At 53.1% G+C, this 19,775-nt stretch overlaps 1 protein-coding gene across 1 annotated transcript in view; it reads right to left on the bottom strand.

Moving 5' to 3' along the window:
* The window catches only part of CASTOR2 (cytosolic arginine sensor for mTORC1 subunit 2), a 47,455-nt gene extending 29,360 nt beyond the window's left edge, over nucleotides 1-18,095 (bottom strand). The window contains exon 1 of the mRNA XM_036280469.1: nucleotides 17,834-18,095. Coding sequence (XP_036136362.1) covers nucleotides 17,834-17,946 — 113 coding nt within the window. The 5' untranslated portion in view covers nucleotides 17,947-18,095. The remainder of the gene's footprint in view (nucleotides 1-17,833) is intronic.
* Between the last annotated feature and the right edge of the window lie 1,680 nt (nucleotides 18,096-19,775).

A 19,775-nucleotide genomic window follows, 5' to 3' on the forward strand; every position in this document is an offset into this window, starting at 1 on the left:
ATTTTTGTGATCTATCTCAATGTTGAAATGTTGGTATAACATTTTAAAAATACACTGAATGGGCCAAAGAAAACACTTCTGGCCTACAGATACCCTGTTTTCCTTTCTCAGACCCCCCAAAGTCCTCAAGTGTCTTGGGTTTTAGGGGCAGCCAATTTCCTGAATGGCAAGAGGTATCTGTGTGGGGGACTATTCTTGAGGTCAGCGCCTGGACACCAAGGGACCGTGATGCAGGCTAAGGGCCCGAGGGGTCCTCAGAGCTCCCTGGACAGACTTTGAGGTCAGGCGTAGGTTAAGCAGATGTAACCAGATAAAACAGAAGTGACCTGTGACATTGCCTGCTCGGCACACTAACGGAGAGTCCTGGCAGCTCGTCGCTCCAACGGGGCTGCAGCCTGCCTGCGGGAACTCCCTGCGCCCAAACCCAGAGCCCAGCCTTGAGCTGTGAGTTAGGACGGAGGGTGAGCCCGACTCCCAGCAAGCCAGGTGACCACGGGCACGCCTTGCGCCTTCCTGCACCTTGTCACTCCCGTCAGAACTCGTGGTCTGTGACAGCAGCACTGTGGCTCCAGCTGTCACGCCAGTGCCCCGCCCACCACAGTTCCAGGTGCTCGCTAGGGAAGCGATGTGATGATGTGTTTACATAGGGGGTGACGCAGGGAACGAGCAAAGAAGGGCAACTGGGCTCTGGGGTTCAGGGAAGGTGTCCTGCAGGTAGTAGTGCCTGAGTAGAAAGTGGAAGGAGCTAAGTTGGAGAGTGGCTGGGATTTCAGAGTGGAGCCGGTTCCTGCCAGCCTGGGCCAACCTCATCCCACTGCGTGGTCCAGAGGTCCATGCATGGCGTGTATCCCCAGCACCTGCCCTCAGATGGCAAACACGGCCAGGTGTGACCCTACTCTGCCCAACTCGAAGTCAGGACAGCCACTGCCAAAGTGAGCCTGGCCTTCTCTCTCTCTGAGCCCCAACCCTCTCTCAGAACAGCGCTACTCAGTCGAGCTTCCTGGGGTGATGGGGATGGTCTACAACCCTGTCCGCTGGACAGCCACGAGCCACAGGCAGCTGCTGAGCAGTTTGAAATGTGGCTCATGAGGCTGAAGAACTGAATTTTAAATTTCATTTAAATTTTAATAGCCACATGTGGCAAGAAGCTACCAATCTGGACAGCAAGGTTCTAGAACTTTCCAACCCCTCACTCACTCAAATGCAAGTAATCCCCACCTGAAACAGAGCCCATGTACCATCCCTGGCCAGCGGCTTGGGACCCACCCCGCCTGGCCATTCAGCTGTGATTCACCCCCAAGCCATTGGCACTGACACGTTTTCAGGTTCGAATCCATCTCCAGCTCCATGACTTTGGAAACTTTAACGAGGCCCTCAGGAGCAAATGAACAGCTGCTGGCATGAGGCAGGGTCTTGAGTGTGATGTTCATATTGTCCTACTTTTCCCAAAAAAAGTCCCCTTGTTGTCTGCTCCGCTCAGGGGAGGACATGTTTAGCACTGACACTGAGCACACTGAATGAGCTCAACCTTGAGCCAGAAGAAAGGGCAGGAAAAGGTCGATCATGCCTACGAGCAACTGACCTACTTGCCTCTCTCTCCACCCTCCCATTGCCCAGCTGGGCACTCCGAGGCTGGGACAGAGCCTCATCAGCGCGAGGGAGAAGTCTAAGCAAGCCCAGTCCCTGGGCTCCTTCCGCTGGTCCTCACGGCCCTCAGAGGGGCCCGGGGGGGCTGGGGTGACGGGGAGACAGAGGGCAGCAACGGCCAGGGCTGCCAGCACACAGCACTAGACACTGGGCAGCTTGAAGGACAGAAATGGATCTTCTCACAGGTCTGGAGGCTGGAAGCAGATCCAGGTGCTGGCAGTTCCTGGAGAGGGCTCTCTTCCTGGCCTGCAGATGGCCACCTGCCCGCGGCGGGCGCACGGCCTCCCCTCTGGGCGCACAGACAGCGGACGGGCATGCTCTCTGGTGTCTCTTCTCACAAGGGAGCTACGAATCCTACTGTATCAGGACCCCATCCTTATGACCTCATTAACCTTGATGACCCTCTAAAGGTCTGACCGCCACGTGCAGCCTTGAGCATACGATTTCTGGGGCAGGGCACAGACATCAGTCCACAGCACCCTCACAGACATCATAGGCTGAGAAGAGATGCTCATGAAGCAGCTGGAGAAAAGACCAAGGATGATGGAAGAAGGGCTGAAATGAATGTAAGCTCATGTACGGGACAGTTCCCAAGCTGAAGAAAAGGAGAGGAAGTATCAATAGCCTACAGATGAGGGAGGTGGAGGGCTCCGAAAGGTTCCCAGAAGGGTACCCTATCTATGGGGCCTTGGTTTTGGGTCCTCAGGACAGAGGACAGGGAGAGAGAAGGCAGGGCCTTCTAGGGAAGGACCCAACACAGACAGTGTGCAGTGGGGAGAACACGAGGGTGGGCAAGGGGAGAAGGAGCCGAGTCCATGCCCCCACCCCCTCCCCTCTCAGCCACCACAGGTCTGTTTTCACAGCCTTCCTGACAACTGTTAGTGAATGCCATCTGCAGGGCCCTGGTGCCGGGCCTGGGAGCAGTCTGAGCTGACCGGCTCGCCCCAGGGCCCGTCTGCACCCAGGGGGATCGCTGTGTCTGCTGTGTGCCACAGCAAATCCTTTCTGGGACTCAGTTTCCAATCTATGAACGAAAAGAACTAAACTAAAGCTGTCAGGCTTGGTCTAGTCAGAGGGCAAGAATCAGGTGTTCCTTGTGACACCCTCCCCCAGGAAGGCAGTGCTTACCCTAGCAGTGCTGTCCCAGACCTCAGGGCTGGGGCAGGAAAACGCTGTGACGATCACTTTGTCCCCAGCCATCAGCCCTGCCCTGCTGCAGAGAACTCATTGGTCCACTCTCCCGACACGCCCCACATTCCCCCTGGCCAGGGCAGGCTCTGCCGGCACACAGCTTTACCTACCACCAGGACGGGGGGCAGGAGACCCTGCTGCTTTCCAAGTGCTCGGGCACCAAGCCTGGGCACCAAGCCATGGCTTCAACACACCTGCACACTCCACGCCTGAGCTCTCCATTGCCCTGTGCTTCCGGCTAATGGTGGCATCCACTGCCTGCAGTCAGGCCTGGGGCCTAAGACACCCCAAGCCAGTTCAGTCCCTTACAACTGTTTTGTTTTGCTTGGTTTCCACCTGTCATCACCTCTCCAAACTGGCCAGAGCAGCTTGGTGGCTGTCACCACTGGCCAACACGTGAGGGCCAGGCCCTGAGGGTCTTCCATGGGCTTTGGGCCAAATATTTCACCTTTGTGAAAATTCTCCCTTGGCTATGGCCAACATCCCTGGGGCCATGTGCAATCTGCCTAAGTCACTGAGTCAGAGAAGGTAAGGGAGACAGTGGTGCTGGGAAAAAAGAAAGTAATCAGAACCTGCAATTTTTACCTCCTGTTCTGATTACTTTCAGGGTGGGTACGCAGTGGATGGGGCCCTGCAGGGTGAGTAAACGACAGGAGGTCTCCCAAGATCTCAGACTCAAGGTGAGGACAAACAGCTGAGGCCTGACCCATGCTTAGCCTCTGCTGAAAGACCAGAATACCAGGCCCAGTTGGAGAGGCCTGAGATCACAGCCTGCTAGTGGGGAAACGAACACCTCCCACAGCCTCAGACCACCCGCTGGGGATGGCTGATACCTGCTGAGTACCTCCTAGGTGCTGGGCCCTGGACACCTATAAGCACATGAGGCTCCCACAATACCCTGGGGCCAGCAGCACCCCTCTCCATTTTCCAGATAAGAAAATTGAGACTCAGGGAAGTGAAGTAACTCTCCAAAGGTGGAATTACGGATTGAATATCTGTGCCCCGCTCCCCGAACTCGTATGTTGAATCCCTAACCCCCAATGTGATGGTATTTGGAGATGGGGCCCTTGGGAGGTTATTAGGTTTAGATGAGATCATGATGGTGGGATCCCCATTATGAGATCAGTGCCCTTACAAGAGGAAGAGAGAATCTCCTTTGCTACCCTCTCCATTTGCATGCTCCGAGGAGAAACCACCTAAGGGCACAGGGAGGGGGCTGTCTGCAAGCCCAGAGACAGCCCTCACCGGGAAGTGAATTGGTCAGCACCTTGAACTTGGATGCCCTGCCTCCAGTTTCTGTGGTTAGACCACCCAAACTATGGTGTTTGTTACTGCATCCTGAGCAGACTAACACAGGTAGCAGTGAGAATTCAAACTCAGATCTGTTAAGATTCCAGGATTCATACGTTCTCACTGACAATCTCCTCTCCCCAGCCACACCCCCAACCCTCGGCTTTTTTCTCATTTTCATTAGCCTAGATTTTTTTAAAAAAAATTCTTCACCTGAGGATATTTTTCCCCCCATTGATTTCAGAGACAATGGAAGGGAGGGAGGAAGAGAAACACTGATTGGTTGCCTCCCACATGCACTCTGACCGGGGCTGGGGATCAAACCCATTGACCTTCCAGTGCACAGGACGATGCTATAACCCACTGAGCTACCTGGCTGGGCAGCCTAGATTTTTTATGTTGCTGTTCACTGTGCATTTCATTGTATTAAAATCCATGTAATATTAAATTTACCATCTTAACCATTTTTAAGTTTATAGTTCAGCAGTACCAAATATATTCACACTGTTGTGTAGCCATCACCACCATCCATTCCCATGACTCTTTTCTTCATCTTGTAAAACCGAAACTTTCTACCCATTAAACAATAACTCCCATTCCCCACTCTCCCCAGCCCCTGGCACCCATCATGCTACTTCCTATCCCTATGAATCTGACCACTCTAGGGATCTCATCTGAATGGAATCATACATAGTATTTATTCTTTTGTGACTGGCTTATTTCGCTTAGCACAATGCCCTCAAGGTTCATCCATGTTGTAGCACATGTGAGAATTTCTTTCCTTTTTAAGGCTGAATAATATTCCACTGTATGCACATACCACATTTGTTTATCCATTTATGGGTCAATGGACACTTAGGTTCCTTCCATGTTTTAGATATTATGAATAATGCTGCTATGAATACAGGTGTACAAATATCTCGAGACCCTGCTTTACTTCTTTTGGGTGTATACCCAGAGGAAGAATTTCACTCTCCTAGATCTGTCATGAGCCTTCTTCAGCCCTGGGATTAGGCCAGAGACCAGATCCCACACGGCAGCCTGGACAGAGCCCTTAGGCTCCCATGGCCAGCCCACCCTCCCCTTATAAGGGTCCCCCTCTCCAGCCCCCACGTTGCTCCTGTACACCATGGGCCACAGGGGCCAGGCCTCTGTGCTTTAGCAATGCTGTTCCTCCTTCTTAAAAGTCTCTTCCCTACCTACTGCTTCAAGCCTGGCTCAATGCCCCCTCTCCCAGCAGCCCTCCCTGATTCACCCAGTACCTCTGGCTCCCCCATGTCTTGGGGACTCTCCTCTTCATCAGATTACAGCACGATCAAGAGCATATATAGCTGTCTCCCCCCACTGCACTGTCTACAATGAGTCCAGGGTCAGGTCCAAGTTCTCACGGGATCAGCACCCCCATCATGGGGTGGGTGTGAAGACACACTTGTGAACTAGTAGAGAGAAGGAAGCTTTGACTACTGCCCTTGGCCCACACCAAATTTAAGAAAGCCACCAACAGAAAGAACCTTATCCATTGTGTAGCCTCTCCTTCCCCAGCCTCCACTGATAGGCCTGACTCCCGCTCAGGGGTACAGACAAGCCCTTGGAGGGCTGAATGCACAGAGACAGGTCCCTGGTTCACACCCTCATCTGCACTGCTCCACTGGGCCCCTCCTTAACCTGTTCCCACCAGAGAGGTGCAGAGGAACCTGCCCCAGAGGACAGACACTGTGTGCAGGTGGGGTGGGGGTACGCAAGAACCTTCACTCTGTGTGCGCATTCAGGAGTCCTGGCCTTTGGGAACCAGTGCTCCTTGGGCACTGACATAGGGCAGCGTCCCGATGGTTTGCTTTTCATGGGACATCTTCGCAGCACAACCGGTGTGCAAAGTGAAGCCAGCAGTGCAATCACCATCATCTCCCAGCCCCACAGCCCCTACGTGCTTGGACTCTAGACCAAGTACAGACCTAAGCACTCTACCACTTTATATACGTGATCTCATTCATTCTTGGGAGCGCCTAGGACGCAGGTGCTACCACCTTCTGTTCATCAGTGGGAACAGACAAGTAAAGGCAGATCAGATAGAAGCCCTGGGGCGGGAATGCTGGAGGGAAGCTGAGGGGGAGTCTCTGAACAGGACTCTGGGTTGCAGATTCCATCCCTGGCCCTGGTCGGGGACATGCGGGAGGCAATCGATGTGTCTCTCTCACATTGATGTTTCTCTCTCTCCCTCCCTCCCACTCTATCTAAAAATCGATGAAAAAAAATCCTCAGGTGAGGATTAATAACAAAAACAAACTAACAAAACTACTCTGAAGAATACAGAGAAGAGCAGATTTTAAAAAGTGGTTTCAGTGTCCTCAAGCCTGGCCCTCCCTACAACTGGGCTACCTGCTGGGGCCTGCAGAGCCTGGCTTGAGGAGCCATTGCGGCACCTTATCATTTACAGGTGACCCTCCCCGTGCCTCTCCAGCCCCCTCTCTCCCAACTGGGACCCATTAGACTTCTTCTAATGTCTGTGGTTCACTCTGCATCACCCCACACAGCTGGGGAGACAACACTGTACCTGTCCCGAGGCCTCTGCTGCCACGTTTCAGTGCCGAGACCACGGAGAGGCCCATTCTCTGCGGGACTCCAGGGAGGGATGAGCATGTGAGAGGCCCCTGATGCTCAAGCCCACTGTGATGGCAGATGCAGCCCCACCCTTGTCAGGCTTGGCCTTCGGAGCTGCCCATTCTCGTTGGGCCAAACCTTCCCGGCTGCACAGCTCACACGTGGCTGAACCAGGGCACCCGACTTGGGTAGCTGGAGCATCCAGGGCAAATCAGAGGGTGTCCTGGTCAGAGAGAGGGTAAGGGGCAGTGAGGGGGGAGGGTAGCAAGAATGAAGTATGAAAGGAGAGAGCAGGGAAGGACCTGGGGCGGCAGAGTCTATTGGGCAGGGCCCCAGGGGCTACACTCAGGACCTGGACTTCATCCCCAAGCAGTTCACACATGGGCCGGATGGGATTCAAAGCTGCCCTCCTGCTGAGAAGGAGAGCCCAGAGCGCAGAGACCCTCCTGAGGGCCCAAGGTCAGGTGCTGGGGAGGGGGTTAGAGAAAGGGCCTGGAGGAAGGCTGGCTGTGGGGGACACAGAGGAAGGTGGGAGCAAGTCTGGGAGGGAGCACTGTTTGGAACATGCCAAGTCTGGGTGTCCAATCATCAGTCAGGCAGAGCGTCCAGTGTGGGGTGCAGAGAATGGCCACCAAGACCTTGCTGGGAGCAGACAGCTCGCACCACTGAAAGGCCAATGGGGGGACGCCAGGGCTCTAGGTTCTGACCGGCTGCTCTTAGAGCAGGCGACCGGCCAGCAGACCCCGCCTCCCTTCAGGTCCTTGGGCCAGTCTCCATCAGTCCCCACAGCTCCCCCAATCTGAAAACACGCCCCTTGTCAAATAAAAAATCTGAATTTCATCATTCCATCCTGCAACTATCAGATGGACCTTTCGGAAGATTCTGAAGCAGGACAGATGGTCAGTGCTACCGGGGTACAGGCCTCCACCGCCCCTTGCTAACACTTGCCATCAACAAATATCTGTTGAATTCATACGAATAACCAGTTCACTGTGTCAGACACCTAAGTCCCACCACAACCCAAAGAGGTTAATATTATGATGTCCATTTTATTAAAAATAATTTTCTTCCTTTACTGATTTTAGAGGGAGGGAGAGAGAGAGAGAAAGAAACATGGATGAGAGAGAACATCGATTGGCCGCCTCCTGCATGCCCCCCACTGGGGATCAGGCCCACAACCTGGGCCTGGGCCCTGACCAGGAATCGAACCTGCAACCTCTTGGTGCGTGGGTCGATGCTCAGCCGCTGAGCCATATCCGCCGGACTGATGTTCATTTTAAAGAGGAAACTCAGCCTCCTTTGACGCTCTTAACAACTTGCCTACAGTCACATAGCTGGTAAGTCGTAGACTCTGGATAAAACGCACATTTTCTTGACTGTATATGCACATCCCCTGCAAAATGGCCCTTTAGCACAAGCTCTCGGCCTCGAGTTAGCAGAAGGAACGAGCAGTGGCCACAGGCACAGAAGGGCCGGAGTGGGGAGCTGGCCTCAGCCCCGATCTGCTCCGAGTCTGCTGCGCGGCCCGGGCCCAGTCACTGGGCAGCCGCTCTCCTGTCTGTTGGGGTGGGCAACACCGCCCTCCCACCAAGCCCTGGTGGAGGTAAATGACAGGAGGCCCCAGGGTGGCCGGGCACACAGTAGGCTCTCAACAAAGATCTCTGAGATTGAGCTTTGTTTGTTCTAAATCTGTCATATCAGTCGGGGCATCAGTGACTTTTGAGCTCTGAAGGAAAAAGATTGAACTTTGAGAACAAATTTCCACTGGGGTGGGGAGGGGATCAAAGAGAAGGCAGGCCTGGTGCAGAGGCCCTGCGGGTGGAGAGGGGCACCGGGTGAGCATCCAGGAGGCCCAGCCTGGTTTCAGCAGAGGCAGCCTTTGAGGAAAAAAAATAAGCCTACCTGGAAAAGAAGACCTAGCGACTGTCCAGGGCGAGGGGCCAGTGCAGAGAGGAGGAGGCCTGACCTAAACCTCCTTTCTTCCCCGTCAGGCCTGTTCATCTCCTGGCAGCCTCAGCTCAGATCAAGTGGCCACAGCTGAGGCTGGGTCAGCGAGGACCCCACCCTCCCCCACCACCACCTCAGCAGGGCCTCCAGGGTGTGGCCACCCCAGCGTTGACTTACCCTCCCAGGGTCCACACTCCAGCAACTACCTGTTCAAGATGGGTGGGAAACAGGAGGTACACGAGAGTGGTCTCCAAGGGCCCTGAAGCCACTGGAATGCACACCTGCACACTTCCCTGCCTCCCTGCTGGGGCTGCGGGAGCAGCCTGCGGCGGGCCAGGTGTTCTCTTCAGGCTGTTTCCTCCATAACCCCGTTTGCCAGGAGGAACCGCGCCTCTCAGAGGTTCAGTAGCCCAGACCGTGGCCAGCCAGCTGGTAAGGGCCTCCAGGCTCCTATCCAAACAAACCTAGTGTTGCTTTAGGAACACGGACTCTGCAGCCAGAGGCCCTGGGTTCAAATCCTTACGTCGCAGGTATATTAAATGGTACAACTGCTGTATAAAACAGCCAGGTGGCCCTCGCCGGTTTGGCTCAGCAGTTAGAGTGTCGGCCCGCAGAGCAATGAGTCGCGGGTTCGATTCTGGTCAAGGGCATGTACCTCGGTTGCAGATCATCCCTGGCTCTGGTCGGGTAGTGCGGGAGGCAACCAGTCGATATGGCTCTATGTCTCTCTGTCTCTCTCTCTCCCTCCCTCCCACTCTATCTGATGATAAACAGAAAAGTATGCTCGGGTGAGGAATAAAAAATAAATATAACAGCCAGGTGGTTCCTCAAAATCTTAGAAACAGTTACCGTACGGCCCAGCAATTCCACTCCTAGGTATACGACCAAGAGAAACAGAACACACATTCACGCAAACAGTTGTGCACAGGTGCTCACAGCTGCATTATTCTAACAGCTAAACTGCAGAAACAATCCGTCCGTCAACAGATGAACACACAGCAGGTCGTATATCCACACAATGGAGTGTCATTTAATCACAAAAAGGAATGAAGCACTGATACATGTACAACGCGGACGAACTCTGAAAACATTCCAAGTAAAAAAGTCAGTCACAAAGAACCACATCTTATATGATTCCATTTATACAAGCTATTCAGAAGAGGTAAATTCATTACGGCAGAAAGTAGGTTAGTGTTGCCTAGGAGTGAGCTGGAAAATGAGGAATGACTGCTTTATTTATTTACTTATTATTTGTTAATCCTCACTGGAGGATATTTTTACATTTATCTTCAGACAGAGTGGGAGGGGGGGAGAGAGCGAGAGAGAGAGAAACATCAATGTGAGAGAGAACCGGGGCCAGAGATGAACCACAACTGAGGTATGTGCCCTCTCTGGTTCACAGACCAACGCTCTAACCACTGAACCAAACTGGCTAGGGCGGGAATGACTGCTTTAATGAGTAGACTTTCTTTTGGGGTGATGGAATGTTCTGGAATTAGACAATGGTGATGGTTGCACAACTGTGTGAATATACTAGAAGCTACTGAATTGTCATCTTTTAAGGGAGTAAAGTGAATGGTAGGTGAATTATATCTCAATGTGAAGTTGTTAAAAAAACAAACAACAACCCTACTTTTCATTTAGTTTTTTTGTGATCTTGGGCAAGGTATTGAACTCTTTAGTGCCTCAGTTTCCTCATCTGTAAAATGGGGCTGGTAAGTGCCCCTGTGTGATAAGGGTGGTTGTGAGGATTAAATGAGTGAATATATAACATGCTCAGAGCCGCTGTCTTGCTGGGTGTGAGTCTTCTCCTCACCTTACTGCCCTAGCTCACGGCCTCCACTCGCCACACTGCCCTGTGGTTTCCCACACTCGCTAGGCTCCTACCTTTTTTAAAAAAAATTTTGTAAAACACACATCATAAAATTTGTCATCTTAACCATTTCTGAGTGTACAGTTCAGCAGTACACAGTCACACTGTTGTGCAACCAATGTCCAAGCTCCTTTCACTCTGCAAAACAGAAAACACCCATTAAACAACTCCCATTCCCTCCTCTCACCGGCTCTTGGCACCCACCATTCAACTTTCTGTCTCTATGATTTTAGCTACTCTAGGATATTGGGTAAGTGCAATCATACAATAATTTTCTGTCCTTTTATGACTGGCTAATTTCACTTAGCATGATGTTCTCAAGGTTAACCCATATGGTAGCACATGTCAGAATTTCCTTCCTCTTTAAGGCTGACTAATATTCCACTGCATGTGTATACCACATTTTGCTTATCCATCATCTGTTGATGGATACTTGAGCTGTTTCTGTCTTGCGGCTGCTGTGAATGCTGTTTCTATGCACACGCGTGGACAGCTGAGACCCAAGCTTTCAAGCACATGCCTCAGAGTAGAGAATGTCCAATAGATTACATTTAAGGTATGGGCAAATATAAGGCATCTAGAGGCGAGTTTCCCTTTAGAAGTTTTAATTTAGTACATGCACACCACACTGAGTGAACTGGCAGCATCTGGACAGCTCGGGGGGCCTACCTGCCCGATGCAAAACCCAGCACAGGGCCTGGGACAACCAGAACCCGACTGTTCCAGCTCTGGTGGGACTTGGCTGGTTTACTCAGGGCTGGTTCCTCATTCCAGAGGCCTGTTATAAGAAAAAAACTTGCCAGCCGTGTGCAGGCACAGAAGAGACTGATTCAGTCCTTCACAATGGCCTCTTCTGATCTACAGGAGACAAGTCACCGCAGCGCCATGGAGCATGGTCCTGAGGCCTGGACATGCACCTGGGGTAAAGACAGAGGGGGACCAATCCTCCCAATCTCCACCCCAAGGCATGGGTGATCCCAGGATGCCATTCGCCCAGCCCCAGGGTGGCTTCCTGGAGGAGCTGATGCTTGTACTGACTCCAAGAAGAATCTGTGTTAGGTTAAAGGACTTGGGAGAGCTGTCTGGCTGGACTCAAGTGAGGGCGATCCCATATCCTGGTTTGCCCTGTTGTCCAGGGCAATTGTTTTTAGTGCTCCCTGTTACTCTCCAAAGTGTCCCCACTAGGATGAAAAATAGTCACTGTATTAGCTATCCATTGCATAGCAAATTACCCCAAAATTTAGGGGCTTGAAACAACACTTTTATCTCTCTCCTAGTTACCATGGGTTAAGAATTTGGGCATGGCTCAGCTGGTTGAGGATCTCTTTTGAGGTTGCAGTCAAGGTGCTGACTGGGGCTGCAGCTATTGGAAGGCTTGCCCTGGGGGGCGGATCTGTTGTCAAGGTGGCTCCCTCACAGGCTGGCTGATGGGGAGAAGCCTTATTTCTCTCCACTGCGGGTTTTGCGTGTCCTTACAACATGGCAGCCAGCTTCCTTCAGAGCAAGGGCTCCAACAGAGACAAAGAGAGAAAGAGAGGGGGAGAGAGAGAGGGAGAAACACACACACACACACCCCCCACCCCAAGCAGCAGCTATCCTTTAGTGCCCTTGTCTCCGTCACGTTCTACCGGTTAGAAGAAAGTCAGCAATCCAGACTTCACTTAAAGGCAGGGACCTCCGGCTTTTGAAGAGAACAGCGTCAAAAATTTGGGATGTTTAAAAACTACTAGTCACTAAAAAAAATAGGGCATGTGTGGTGTAGGGACAGGACAAAACCAGAGAGGATAGCAGCAGTCAGAGCAGGGAATATTCACAATGCCAGGTAAGGCAAGTAAATCAGGAGCAGGGCACAGACTGAGAAGGACTTCGAGCGAGGCAAGCTGTGGTTAGGGATTCTGAGCGAACCCTCACATCCCCCAGGTTGGGCCTCATGGCCTCTACTCAGCTCCCGAAGCTGTCCCTTCCGTCTGGACCTTTGGGCCTCTCACCCTCCACCTTCGGCAGAGAACACACCTTTTCCCCCCACGAGACAGAAACTCCTTTTGTGTTTCCCACTGGGATCTGCACACAGTAGGTGCATGCTGCAGGGTTTCTGCATGAACAAAACACACCCGTTTGCACCAAACACATGCTGTGGTCATGGTGGGCCACAAGTCACCGTCACTCTGCATACACCTTTCTCTTTCTAGCCTCCAGGCCTTGGCTTATTATGCTGCCCACAGGGCTCTGGCTGTGCTAAGTATCCACTGCTCTGGAGGCAGGCAGGAGGCCTGCAACACTGGTGTTTCTGTGGACATGTGCTTACTACACACACACCTTGGGGACTTCCAGCTTCCTGCACCTGAATACATTTTAGGATAATGATCTTGCCACCCACCCCTCCCTCTCTGGGGGGAGTGGTGCTATGGCCTCTTGGTGACGCCTCTGTTGAGTGCCCCTTGGGAAGGTGTACCCAAACTGGTGTGCTTTTAGATCTGGCCTAGCGGTCATCAAGATAGGTCCTATAACCAGAGTTTCTGGGTCAGAATCTCAGCTCTGCCACTTCTGTGTCCTGGGGCACTCAAGTTCCTCGGTTTCCTCACCTGTAAAAGGGTGATAATGCAGCCAACTTGAGTTGTCATCATTGCTTTTACTGTATACTTAGTAACTGTTCCCAGTTTTGCCTTACAGGGTTGCAAAGAAGAAATCGGAGCCCTAGAGGGATGGTGCTAGCCTCCACTCCCAGTGGCCACAAGCCCCAGTTGCAGCGGTGAATCCTGACTGGTCCATGATGGTCTCCTCCCTGTGCATGTGATTGGTGCAGGCCTGCTCACGTGATCCAGCCTGATCAGTGAGATGAGGAAGTCTGTGTAGGAGTGGGGTGTGTTCCTGGAAAGGTTTTCTCACAGGCACCTCGAAACAACAGCCCTTTCCCTCCACTAGGTTTTCTCCCAACTGCCCATAAGGCTTGCAGTTGCTTCCGCCATTCCACAGGTAGCCACACCGTCATGCCAATGACGGCCAAACATAAAGACAGGAAGACCTGGGTCCTTGATGACATCAACAAGCCTTTAAGTTACCAACCCTAGAGCAGCCCAACTTATAACCTGTCATGCAAAGTTCAAACTTATTGTTTAGGCCAGCTAAGTAATGGCTCAGGGAGGACTTCCTGGAGGTGGTGGGGCTAAAAGGAATCTAAAAGAATGAGAAGGTGGACAAAGGGGATAGGGCAAAGAGTAACATTCCAGGAAGACAGAACAAAGGCATGAGGCGAGAGACACCAGAGGGTGTGTGGGTCCGTGTGCTGGAAGCTGAGATATGACGCTGGAGAGAGGGGTGGGTTCGGCTGCAGTGGGTCTTCAGCCAGGATACAGAGCCTCAGTCATCACAAGGGGTGAGGGCAAGCTCTGTGGACAGCCTTGATTTTGCTCACCCAGGGTCTTGCCATCTAGCTTTGTGCCTAGAATAAGTGCACTCAGCTGGCCTCTGTCCCCTATTCTGGTCATACCTGAATGCTGCCCTGAGTTAGGGCCAAGAGCTGGGGCAGGGGCACCGGGCCTGACTTCTCCAGGTGTGATTCTGCCTGCCATGCTTCTCCCAACCCCCAGGGCACTCATAAGAGACTCTGGCTGAAATCTGGGTCACTCCATGAATGAGTGGGACATCCATCAAACAGGCAGTTACTAAGTGCCTACAAAGCAGTGTGCTAAGTACAGCGAAGAGAGGATCTGGTTCAAATCCCAATTCTGTTTCTTTCCAGTGGGGTGACCTTGAGCAAGGCACTTTACTCCTCCAAATTCAGTATCTTTACCTGTTTGTGTTAGATGGTAAAATCAATGATGGCTCTATTATATCTGGTACTGGGGGGAGAGAAATAAAAAGATGCACAAAAAGCTTCCTGGCATAAAGCTCATCATCTAGGTAGATGAATAAGACGAGCAAACACTGTGCTGTTATGGACAAAAGTTGAGAAGTGATGAAAGGTTAAGTGGAGGGAGCATGTGAGCTAGGCCATCAGAAGTAGAAAATCTAGATGGGAGGTGATGAGGGATAAACATTCCTGTTGGAAGACAAGGCCACACAGGCGGGGCAGAAGAGATACAGAAAGATTGTGGGTGCCACTCCGTGCTCCTAAAGCCTTCAGAACGGTATGATGCAAACAGCAGGGCTGGACATAACTGTTGCATATGGGCATCATTTGTGACCTGAAACAGCAAACCTCTGAGCTTAAGCCAGAAAGATGCAAATTCAAGTCCTGGCTCTACCACTTACTGTGTGACCTTGAGCAAGTCACTTAATCTTAGAGCCTCAGAGTACTTTGCAAAACAGGTGTAAAACCTCATTTACAGAGTTGTACCAGGGTATATGCAGAGTCTGGAACCAGGATCCCCTTTCCCACCTAGCTCATCCCTATTTTAAAACCCTACCATCCAGTGCCACCTCCTGCAAGAAGTTTACTTGCCCCCCTCAGGCAGTCCCACTGGACCCTCCCACCCCACTAGACCCTGCCTCCCCTGACTCCACCTACTGTATTGTGATCACCTCTGTCCTCTCCCACCAGGCTCGAAGAGGGAGGGGCAAGGGACCTCAGCATCTCTTGGACCCAGCTGCACCCCCCCCCAGAGTGGGTATCTACCAATGCCTATTTCTCCTCAAGCCTCCAACGGGTAGACCCCAGAGGGAGGCAGTGACTAAGTCTGCTGGGGGTGGAGGAAGGGGGTTTCAGAATGATATCGCTAGATCTTGAGGAATGAACAGGAATTTACTGGGGAAGGGGTTCCAGGCAGAGATGGAAGTACTAAACCACAGAGGTGTGAGGGAAGGGATAAAGTAAACTGTGAGTCACCAGAGTGTTTGCCAGAGAGTGGCTAAAGAGGAGGGTTCTGAATTCGGATCAGGAAAGGCCTCAAAAGCCATGGCAAGGAGTCTACCTTATATGGGAGTCATCGAAAACTTGTCAACAGGCAGCACAGAGACCCCAGGGGGGAGGCTGCTGTATTCGTTTGGGCTGAACATAGGTGGAGGGTGGGGTGGGGAAAATGACAGGTCTATGGGCCAGCACTTGGGGGCAGATACTGATGAAAAAAATCAAAGAGGACCAAAAATTCTACCTGGATAAACAATTATTGAGAATAGCTTAAGCAATATATCCTCATTCCACTACACCTGATACTTGCTAAAAAGCCTATTTCCACGATCGCTTCATGCTACACACAGAGCAGCTCTCTGAAAACTAGCGGGCCAAATGGTGCTGTCTTCGTTACAGACAAAGTGAGAACCAGAGAAGGAATAGGACTCTGCCATGGTCACGCAGGCAATGAGGGTGCTAGTCACAACCTGAAGCCAGTGTCCTGGCCGGGTGCACCAGGAGGCAGCTTTCAACCATTTGACAAATGAACTTAGCACCTTTTAAAGAGAGACCCTGGAGACACAAAGATGACCTTTGACCTCTGAGTCATCTTGAGACCTGGGCATTAGACCAGCTGCCCCCTGCAGGAGAGGGAGAAGTAGGACCCACTGAGGGGTAGGTTTTCCATGGTTAGACAGGTCAGCAGAGGCTCACCTCCAGGACAAGCCTATCTATGAGTCCTCCAAACTGGACCCTGGGGTGGGGTTGGAAGAGACCCAGTCCCTCCACAAAGGGAAAGGGGTGGGGAATGGCTCTTTTCGGTCTTTCTAAGAAGCCCTCCAATGCCCCCTCCTCCTGGCACCCAGGAGAACAGCCGCAGCCTGAGTCATCATCCCAGTTTGAATGGTAGCCGAGAAATCAGCCAAGGGGCTGCCTGGGGCTGAGGGCTAAGGGTTGGAAAAACAAGGCCACTTTCCCTTGCTGTAGCCTTGGAACTCAAGACAGGGTTAGGGGGTGGGGGACAGAGGGCAGGTAGATGCAGGATGGTGGGTGTCAATGGCCAGAGGGGGCTGAGTGGGGGTGGGTGGTAGTGGAGGGAAGGGAGATTCAGAATCTAAGCTGTGGACTTTTGTTTTCAAATGACCTGTTTAATAATTACCTTTGCAATCAAAGGAGCCAGGGCCCAGCAAAGACAAGGGTTTCCACCCTCCATACCCCATCGAGCAGCTGAGCAGCCGGAGAAGAAAGTAAACAAGATGCCACTGGCAGATCTCTTTCCATCTCGAAAACAATGGCGGGACTGAGCTCCCCGCTCAGACACACACATTAAAGTGAGATTTCCAGGCAAGAACTTTACCAGGGAGATAAGAAGCTCGGATTGAATTATTTCCCTGCATCCTGGGAGCTCCCCTGAGCTCAGTGCCCAAGGGGGCAGTTTAGGGGTACGTCATTTTCACGTTAACCTTGACCTGTAATCTATTCATTCATTTTGCAGGGAGGGAAAACAACCTCCACCTCGGCCTCTGAACAACCCAACCAGCAACAACTTCATCCCTTTGAACAGTCACAATGGTGGGCAAACAAGGGATTTAAGTTACAGAGGCTAGCTGGAACTCACACTCCACTGGGCTCAGGCTCCTTAAGAAAACAAAAAACAAACAAAAAAACCCCCCAAAACACCCTAATCCAAGCACCCACCGGGCTCACAAAGTCAGACCTGACCTGGCACTGGGAAAATCCAACTTGTTTTTTTTCAACCTCCCAAGGCCTTCAACTATTTTTCCCCCTGCAGCATCCAAGCCCAGCCTCAAGGCAGAGCCATAAACACGCCTGCTCCTCCCCCTTCCACGGTTCGGCAAAACACCCCCCTCCCACCTTTCCGGACCCCAAGGATTAAGAACCACCACGACCGTCACCCGCAGCCCCTCTCCTGCCCTCCCCCAGCCCCCCTACACCGCCAGCAACCCTTGCAGCACCTTGAGATAAAACACCCACTAATGATTTTATGATTTCTGCTCTGGGTAGCCGCGCTCAGCAGAATCCCTCCCAGCCGCCCTGGCGACGGGGGCCGGCCCAACCGAGGGTTGGGGGATGGGGGGGTGGTAGTTTGTTTTTTCCACCGCCGCGTCCCCACACCTGTTTTTCATTCATTCATTCGTTCGTTCATTCATTCACCGATTCGTCACTGCAGCCTACCCAGCCCTCCGAATCTCAGGGAGGGGCTGGGAGGGAGGGGGCTGAGATGGAGGAGACAGCGGCGGGGGTGCATCTGGGGGGGTCGGGGTGGAAGGACCCCGTCCGAGGGCAGATCGGGTGGCTTTGTCCAAAGCAAGGCGCGCAGCGGGGCGGGGGCGCTCCCCGGGGCTCGAAGTTGTTTTCCGAGCGGCGGCGGCGAGGACAGCCGCCCGGGTGCGCCTCTTTGTCTCTCTCCGGCCGGCGCCGCGTCCCCGCGCGCTCACCTGGTCTTGGAGGACAGGAAGGCAAGTTTGATCAGGCCGTAGGTGAAGAGCGGGATACTCTCCTTGGCGACGCTGGCAACTTGCAGCCGGTGCTCCAGGATGTGGAGTTCCATCGTCCGCCCGCGCTCCGTGGCGGCTCATCCGCGGGGGGCGAGCCGCGGCCCCCGCCCCCTGGGCACCCAGCCGGCACCGAGCGCCGCGGGCAGCCGGCCCGGGGGCCAGGAGCTCGGCGGCGGGCGGGCCGGAGCGGACAAAGGAGAGGCCCGCCAAGCCGCGAGGGGCCGCGGGCGGCGGGCTCCGGGCGGCGGGCGAGGGCGGCAGCGCTGGCGGAGCGGCGGTGCACGGCGCCCGGCGCGGAGAGCAGCTGGTGTTCGCTGTAACAAACAACTTGCCACTCAAACGCCGGCCCGCTGGGCATGCGCGGCCGCGGCGGGGCGTGCCGGGACTTGTAGTCGCGCTCTGCCCGGCGCTGCCCGCTGCTGATGTCAGGGGCTGGGCGGCCGCGCGAGGGGTCGGCCTGGTGCCCGGGAAAGGCACGCGCGCCGTACCCCGCGGGACCCCTGCAGAGGAGCGGGCAGAAATGGGGCTTCCGAGCCAGCCTGAGGCTAGGTGCAAGCTCTGTCCCCCAGCGCTCGGAACTGGGCGCTGCGAGGTCTGAGCGAGTAGCCAGCGCAGCTCCAGCGCTGGAGGAGGCCCGAGTCTGGGAGGGGAGAGATTTGGAGAAACCGGTAATTACAGTGCAGAGAAGCAAAACAGAGCCGGGTGCTGGGGCCACAGATGGGGCCGAGGGGCTTGAGGGGGTTTCTTGGAGGAGGGGACATCCAGGCTGGGTTCTGAAGGATGAATGGAAGCTCGCCGAGGAGGGGGGCGGGGGCGCGCGGGGATGGAGGCCAGGGGCCTTCCAGGCAGAAGGAACAGCGTGTCCAAAGGCACGGAAGCGTGAAAGCCTCCATGGTGCTGTGTTTGGCTTTGTTGGAGCGGAAAATGTGAGGGAGGAGAGGCAGAGATAAGGCAGGCGCAGTCACCAGGAGTGCGGTCGAGAGGGGTTATGTGTGCAGAGCTAATGAGGGGGCCATTTCTCCCGCGGGAGAGGGGGTGATGGGGACTTCGAAGGCCGAATTGGGGAAAGGTCTGACATACATTCGAATGGCTTCCAACCCAGGGCCAACGTGCCAGTGACCCTAACCCTCAATGGCTGACCTGTTTTGAAATTTTCTGGGTTAAAGTTACTGGTGCTTTGCCATTTGGCAGAATAATTTGGGACTGTGATGGGCAGGATAGGAACTCTCTTTTTTGAGAGAAGTTCTGGTTGTACTCCTTCACACTCTCGCAGCCCTTCTGTTAGGTGGAAACATATCAGGCTCCCTGATTTCCACAACAGAGTGTGAAGCCTGCATGCTGATCTTAGAGCATCCTGATCCCCTTCCTGTTTTGTTGTCATTAGAGAATTTATTACCCTCTAATAAAGAATATATTTACTTTTTGTTTAGTTTTCTGTCTCCCTCTTCTAGACTCTCAACTCCAGTAAGGCAGTGATTTTTGTCTGTTGCCTGCAGTATTCCCAATGCCTGCTATGTGACTGGCATGTGCGAGACACACATTCAATATTTATGGAATGCATAAATGCATACATCTATTTCTTTAGAATCTAGATCGAGAAGGCCCCAAAAGAAATGTGCTCATGGGCCAGGCAAGTAACATAAATGTGTGAAGCAGTTGGGTATCATAGAGTCAGAAATGGTACAAGAGAAGGGAGGCCTGGCTGAAGGCATACGTTCAATTTTTAAATAAACAACCAACAGGTGAAACCAAACAAGCCTAGAGGCAGGAATCAGCCAGTTTTCCGACTTCTGTTCTGGATGGCCAAGTCAGTATTTTTCAATCTGTAGGCCATGGCCCATGAGTGCATGGTGAAATTAGCTTAGCAGGGCATGACTAGCAT

The sequence above is a fragment of the Molossus molossus genome, unplaced genomic scaffold, assembly GCF_014108415.1.
Source record: "Molossus molossus isolate mMolMol1 unplaced genomic scaffold, mMolMol1.p scaffold_m16_p_3, whole genome shotgun sequence".
Lineage (NCBI taxonomy): Eukaryota > Metazoa > Chordata > Mammalia > Chiroptera > Molossidae > Molossus > Molossus molossus.